General features: G+C 36.1%; 1 protein-coding gene across 1 annotated transcript; it reads right to left on the bottom strand.

The window, feature by feature from the left end:
* Window positions 1–819: 819 nt before the first annotated feature.
* On the bottom strand, window positions 820–7,109 carry LOC129254742 (uncharacterized). Its single transcript, XM_054893255.2, has 4 exons — window positions 6,926–7,109; window positions 5,896–6,031; window positions 5,481–5,608; window positions 820–4,616 (listed from the first exon to the last, which is right to left on the bottom strand). Exons 1-4 carry the CDS (start codon window positions 7,034–7,036, stop codon window positions 3,504–3,506), a joined length of 1,488 nt encoding a protein of 495 aa, XP_054749230.2. The 5' UTR covers window positions 7,037–7,109; the 3' UTR covers window positions 820–3,503.
* Between the last annotated feature and the right edge of the window lie 527 nt (window positions 7,110–7,636).

Here is a 7,636-nt window from a genome sequence, read left to right as displayed (position 1 = left end):
GCCTCTTTTGGCTCCAAACTTTGTTTAAACAAGTGGGGGTGTGTATAAGTAGCAAATATATGACATGTTTGCCATATTTGAAATGCTCTTTTAAGTATTTCATTCATTGTATGTTTATCTTGGGAGAGTACGTTTGCATTCATATTCTTCATTCAATACTCTTCACCCATATATTTCTATCTCCCTCGACCCACCCCTCTCTCACTTGGGGAGACTCTTTCTTTGCTCCTTTCCCTATTGGTCTCTCCCCTTTATTTTTTTGTTTTGCTATCACATACATACAGTATTTCAAGATTTTCATTTTTGTCAAATTCTGTCTCGTTTTGGTCTCAAAACTTAATTTTCCTGTTAAAAAATTGAAAATTATATGCTCTTATCTCTTAGTTTTCCCCAGATTTCAAATGACTTCCAACATATACAATATCCATTTAAAAAAAAAGAAAAGCCGGCTGTGTTCTCAACCCCCCCCCCCTCCCTCTCTCTTGCTTTCTATTTCTCTGTCTTTTGTGTTCAATGTTCCTGTCCTCCCTTAATTTTTACGATCTTAGTTTTGTAAATAGTGTTTAACACTCAGATTTCACTTTCATCTGATTTTTCAATCCTCAACAAACTATCTACATACTCTGATCTCCCTGTCTCTGTCCCCCCTCTCCCTCTCTCTCTCTCTCTCCCTCTATCTTTTTTTAAATCTTTATTTCTGTGTCTCTATTTCTTCCACTAAAACATACATGTTGTGTCATCCTCAATGAGTTTTCAATATTTTCTCCCCATAATCATATCTCCTATCGAATCTAAAATCTGACAATTGGATGTCAAATCTTATGCTTTAATATTTTCCATTTATTGCAATATATTAAACACATATATCTTTGTGCTATGCACAAAGCAATGGTCTTAAATATATCTGAAATCACACAGTTACATTCCTTCATTACGTCTAATCTCAAGTGAAATGAAAGCAATCTCGATGTCATGGAATTTCAATTCCATTTGTGTGGGTGGTTTTTTCATCCAAAAAATCAGCGAGAAAACAATCGGCTATATGTATAGGTTCCACTGTTGGTCTTTGACTAACCAGCACCTGAATAATTAATTCAGTAATTCACATGATGGGGAATCTAAGTCAAATCTTTTTGCTTTTAAGTCAAATGTTTTTGCTTTATTACCATGTGAAATAAGAAATAAATGTATGAAATGAACAACACCACCCATTCCATTTATATACCTGGCTCAAACACGTGAAGAAAATGCAAATGATTTCAAATTCAAAATGCACCAATAAAAAAATATTCTTGTACTAAATGATCAGAGAAATACAGAAATATCAGAAAGCATGAACTGAAAAAGAAAGAAAATAGACACAGCACATTGTATTGCATGGTTGTGTACATCGCACTGAATTAAACTAACTTGACCAGGCTTGATCAGATTAATTGACCACGGATAGTCTGCAACATTGCCCCTGATCAGAAATTCTTGAGTAGACAGCCCAAACCAGGCTTCTGACAAAAGAGAGGTCCTCTCTTAGCAAGATTAATGAGCAAAATCAATAATTAGCAGTTATTTTTGTTTTGATTGCCTATGCACAATAATCAAAATCAAAACAATATGTGCAAGAACTGTGAAAATTAAATTGACATAACAGGGCTTGCAACCAACCGCGTAGCCAGGATTTCATTTTGGAGGGGGCGGTAAAGCACGCGAAGCGTGCCAACCAAAGGTGCCAACGCTTACAGAGAGCGCGAAGCGCGCTCCCTAGGGGGTGGGTGCAGGGAGGGGGAGTTTCCCCCTCCCGCGCGAAGCGCGAAGCTTTTGGTGTTTCATAAATTAAAATGAAAAGGAGTCGTCTCTCTTGTCTCTAGTATCTATATCAGCTCCAATGCAGTTGACTAGATTGTGATTTTGAACCTGGTTTTCATGAACCTTGTTTTCAAAAAAGATTGCGAACGCACAAAAAAGGAATACAATGGAGGAAATTAAAATGATAATAACCCCGCGCGAAGTGCGGAAGCTAAAACGTTTTATCGATTTTTTGCCATGAAAAGGGTCCCGAGAAAAGGATATTCTCAAACATATATTGAATACTTCCCTTGGAAAGATCAGATTTGATTACAAACAATTTAGCGACAGTGCATATCTTTAACTCGCAAAACAGAGGAGAAGAAGTGTATATGCCAGGAGGAAGATATTCCTCCCCGCGCAGAGCAACGAAACTCTGAAATTTCAAAGGGCGGATGTTTCATCAAAATAATGCAGATATCTCCAATACCCCATCGGCTCTAATTCAATTAATTTTCTAAGATTATTGAACTTCATTAAAAGGAAAATAGTGCGCAAAAAGTTGAAACTTCTGTGATTTATTGAAATTATATAAAAAGGATGCCTATTTTCTTTGACTTATCCTGAAGCGCTATATTTTGAATTATAAAGAAACTTAAGAGTCATTCAAATTTTCAAACTGAAAACAGGACAGGAGATGAATGTACAGGGAAATGACATGAAGTTTAATAGAATTTGATAAAAAATATTGTATTTTTTTATTTAATACCCTTATACGATACGAATTTTATACCTTCCTCTTTTTGGATTAGGAACCTGTTTGCCCCAAAAATTATGGTTGTTTAGTAATGAGCTGAAAAGCGGGAGAAGTTGACTTTATGGAGGTGACGGCAGAAATTGATATAAAGATTTTACCCGCCCGGAGCCGACCCGACCAGAAGTTGCGCGATCAAATAAAAAAAAAGATAACTTCATATACTTCGCCCTAACCTTACTCTAATTCCATGCCCTAATGTATACATTTGAACTTTAACTGGCAATAAACACATATAGCTGAGGTAGAAAAACAGGGTTAGAGAAAAGGTGGGGGAAACAATGGAGATCTTCAATATTTTCATTTAACTGCGCGCAGCGCGGAAGCAAAATTCATAATCATAAATTTAGAGCAAGAGTGAAGGAGTTTCTCTTTTAAGAAAAAAAAAGAATAAAAAGAAAAAAAAAAACACAAAGCTACCTTTCTTCCCTTTCCTCCCTTCCCTTTTCCTTTTCTCCTCTCCTTTTCCCTTTTTTTTTTTCTTTTTGGGGACGTTTTGGGGGGGGCGACCGCCCCCACCGCCCCCCCCTGGCTACGCGCCTGCTTGCAACACACAAAATACAACAAAACAACTGGTAGGTTTTTAAAAGTTATTACCACTATCCGAAAAGGAGATTCAAATGGCCACATATTTTTCTTATATTTCAGCTTACACACAAAACCAATTCCTTACAAATCATTCCAAGGTTAGATTACCCTTAAATTTTTATGACAAGTTTCACATGAACTATTTTTCTCCTGATATATGAAATGCCTATGGTCTATCTGCACATTTCAGTTGATTAATTTGAAGCATTTATGTGAAGCACCTGAAAGGATTTAATTAAACCCAAGAAGAAATCTCTGAAGCCAACAGAATGAGAAGAGACAAAGGAGCCACATACAAGCTTTGATATAATGCCTGACCAAATCAAGAATTTGTACTTTGGATGAGCCTTGGGTATATAACATGAGCCATACCAGATATAAGTGTTTGGTTAGCTAGCTCAAGGATGAACTGAGCTAATGGGTAACAAGAAATGTCTTCTTCTGTTGGTTTTTTCTTCAGAAACCCTGTTGTCCCAACACAATCATCATCACTAGATATAGGAAAATCATTTTCATGAAGTACATCACTGGCTGCATTTCCCATCTCACTGCAAGAGTTTCTTTGCTCAGTTCTTTTTCCTAACCATGCCATGATGAAGTTTACCATTGGTTTAGGGAAAAGAGAGTTCACCAGCTGCTTTGCCTGCGGCAAGTTGTTGATCTGGTCAATGTTCTTTTGTTTGAACTCCACAACCCTTTCACTGATTTGCGATACCTCTTGATTGAACTTTAACCCCAGCCATTCTGCCAAAACCTGGCTAACCCTGTCTGATTTCTGCCCTAGGGCTGCTTCACTGTCCCTCTCTGTAGTTTCACATACAGCATCCGACAGGCTGTTCAGGAGCTGCAGGCAAGCATCGATCTCCACTCTCGTCATGGCATGCAGCATCTCTACAACATGCTCCATGGAGCAGGTGAGTTCCTCTGTGAGAATTTCATCATTGAACCGTTCCCCTAATTCTCGTAACCTCTGCTTTATGGAACCACAAAGGCATTTGGCTTGGTCAGAAGATGACCTTGGAGACTCATTCTCTGTTAACACTTCCTCAACATGGTGAACTTGAATATCTGTAAAGTCATTTCCACCTTGTAGAACTCGATCCTCCATTGAAGTACTTTTGTTGATTTTAAGGACAGGTGCATTCACAAATTCTTCTAGTGTCCTCTTTCTTTTAGACACTGTGTTGCTTATTGAGATTGTGTAATTCCTTTTAATTGCATTCCTAGATACTTCCTGGCTTCTATCTGGAATTCCTTTTCCATCCAAAGGGTCTAATTGTGTTGTCTCTCCATGGTCGATAGGCAAACCTGGTCCAGTTGATTGTAGAGATATGTCACCATCAACACCTTTGCTCTTGCTACTGTTATTGTTAACATACTGTACTTCTATACTAGATGGAAGTGGAGGATCCTTGTATCTCTTTCTCCAGACGTCCTAAAGGAATACAAAAAGACAATACTTAACATAGACGGTAGAACATCAAAACTACACTTATATCTGCTTGCTATGTATGATAACTTATTTCAAACAAACACATACATGTATATCTAATAACCTTTTTTCTTATAATTTCTATTATCCATGGATCTGTATTTCTGTATTAAACAAGTCAAATACAACCACACACACAAACAGCTCCAAAACACATAGGTATGGAAAGAAAGAAACAAAATTGCCAAGTAAATACCCTGCACCACAGTACTCCCATTTGGTAAACAAAACATTGAATTTCGCTTTGGTATAAAATTATAGGACGATTCACAATAATTTGATATTTGCAGAGTGGATTTGGTGCATTACAAATCCCATCTATTATTATCATCATCATTCCAACATAAACTTGTAATAAATTACATGGCTCAAATAACACCCCTTTCACAGTGAGTAAAATAGACCCTCAGCATTTAAAGTGCTTCATGGTCTTGGATACCCTATTGCTCAATCTCAATGCTCCTCTCATTTACCTTGAATATTCTCATGATATTTTAACATTTTCCCCATTTATACGGTAACAAAGAAATATGCCCTAAAGTTAAAGAAAAGTGGCCTTACCCAAACAATACTCAAACTTAAGGCCTGCTTTAAGATGATCATCTTTGAGTTTACAGTGTGATAAGAGTGAAAGAAAGATTTTAATCCTTATTATTCAATAGAAATGAAATATTTTACACCTTGTCACTCCACATGATTGCATACATCCCAGTATAACATCCAAAGAGCTGCATTTCAGGATTACTGTGACAAGTAACAAGAATGCCTTCAAAAAGAAAAAAGAAAAAGTATTGCCCAAAGGATTACCTGTAGAGCATCCATTATGGCTACTTGCTGATGTGGTGAGTGGAACTCAAATGTCACCTTGAGAGCACCTATGACGCTGTAAAACCACAACCCTCGGCTTGTCCCATGTAAGCCAGGGAATTTAATTCCTGTCAAAAGCAACAATTAAAATCTGAATATCACTTGATATCATTCTTCAAGCAACTACTACAAAGACCAACTTTTCAAGATTTTCTTAGCACTCAGTCACAAATGCATTTGTGTGTACATTTAATCCTGAAAACCAAGCAATACAATAATTATATAACAAAAAATAATTATTTCCTGAATTTCAATAGAATGAAGCAAATACATTGGTGTCTAAAAATACAAGGGATGCAGGTGATGTGTTTATTATTTCAGTTGAACAAAAAAAAAATCCTTACAAATTACACACCTGAAGGGAATGTAAGCTTGGTAGCCAGTCCTTGCTTGCCATATCTCGCATGTATTCTAGGCTGATTATCGGCTGTAACTGATGTCCCAGTCAGTACATCGGTGGCAAGAAAAAGTGGAGTACCAACTGATAAATCCTGAGAAAGAAAAACAAGATATTTATATCATTCAGTTCAGTTCAATTTATTCATTTTCTCAGCATGAAAATGATATCACAATACAGGAATGACAAATGATATTAGAGAAAAAACTACAAAGGAGTTTATCAATACTTGTGATTATAGATCCCAGTAAATTAAATTAAGTTGAAATGAAATATATAATAGCAGCATTAAATCAAAATGTGCACACAGCATCATTAAACACCAGCAATCATAGTAACATATATTATACACACACACGTATAATTAAAATTTAGTCGGCTTGGCAGCCAAAGAATACAGTCGTGGAATACCATAGACAACATCTAGCTATATATATATATATATATATCTCTCTTTCTCTCTCTTTATGATATAGGCCTATATATTTGGCAAATCTCTTCTCTTTTTATTTAATATGTTGTAAAAGAAATAAATGAAGAGAACAATGGTAGGCGTTGCTTAAATCAAGGTTCCCCACAGCGTTTCCACGACATTTGCTTCGGCAACAATTTCTCTGCTTTAAATTCCAAACACTGGGCTTTTTAAATTATTCAATTAGAATTTAGAGTCTACATGAGTTTCCCAAGTAATTTCTCACATTTTTCTCATAAAAATATTTGTTCCATACATGTACTTATCTAAGCATTTGCTTTGATCCAGCTGAGGCATGGCGGCTTGCCATTGTTCGAAACTCATCTACACCCGACAAAGGAAATGTTGGTGGGGTCGAAATTCTGTTAAATCTAAGACTAAGACTAAGTGACGGTCAATCGGATCTAAAGCCTACAAGGTCAAGAATCTACTTCACCAAAATTCGATAGATGGGACTGTACAAAACTGCCATAGCCTAGGATTCAATAAAACTGATTGAAAATAACAATTATTTACCCCATCTATGAGGACTGAGTGCAGATTTTCATTAAGATTGATGAATCTCAAAATCCCATTCTGAACTGAAATTGTTGGAAGAGTAATGTAACGGGCAAAATTTGATGTCATATCGAATTATATAAAATGTTCTTCCTTCCGAATTCGATGTCTGTCGCACGTCATCGCGTCGTCTGCAACAATCAAATACGAGTCGTAGAGGGCGCTGAAAAGCAAATTTCAGATCAATCCTGTGATTTTTAACAACAGATTTATATGTCTTCATAATAAACCGTTTTTTGATGTTGAACTCTTTCAGAAAGGTATATTTCAAGCATCAGATATTATTGTAGGAGGTCAACTAAGACCAGTCTCATATTTCCATAACCGGGGTTACACTGCTGATAATCTGCTGATGATTCAAAGAATTTTTTCTGTGATTAAAAAAAGAATGGATACAAAGTGATTTTATAGTTATAGATAGTGAAAATTTTCAAATAGAACTGAAGATCTTTGGTTACCTACATAAATTTATGGATTTAAAAGCCAGATATATATATAATTACTTTATTGAGCAATTTCAAAAAGAGTACACTCTAAAGGTTTATGATGGACATTGTGAATATGATCTTGGAATAGGGGAGTTGAAAGAAACCTTTACAAGATTGAAGAATGCTTTTATATGTAGTAAACAAAGGGAGTTTCAGTACAAACTATTACATGGGGTAGTGT

This window comes from Lytechinus pictus, chromosome 2 (assembly GCF_037042905.1).
Source record: "Lytechinus pictus isolate F3 Inbred chromosome 2, Lp3.0, whole genome shotgun sequence".
In the NCBI taxonomy this organism is placed as follows: domain Eukaryota; kingdom Metazoa; phylum Echinodermata; class Echinoidea; order Temnopleuroida; family Toxopneustidae; genus Lytechinus; species Lytechinus pictus.
This window is presented reverse-complemented; position numbering and strand designations above follow the sequence as displayed.

What these genes read in the sequence shown, in the direction of transcription:
- LOC129254742 (XM_054893255.2), bottom strand. Translation starts at nt 7,036, where the DNA reads ATGACATCAAATTTTGCCCGTTACATTACTCTTCCAACAATTTCAGTT. An exon ending in ACTCAGTCCTCATAGATGGG is followed by an intron (nt 6,032 to 6,925) that starts GTAAATAATTGT and finishes TTTCTTTCTCAG; the next exon opens with GATTTATCAGTTGGTACTCC. An exon ending in CCATAATGGATGCTCTACAG is followed by an intron (nt 4,617 to 5,480) that starts GTAATCCTTTGG and finishes GTATTCCTTTAG; the next exon opens with GACGTCTGGAGAAAGAGATA.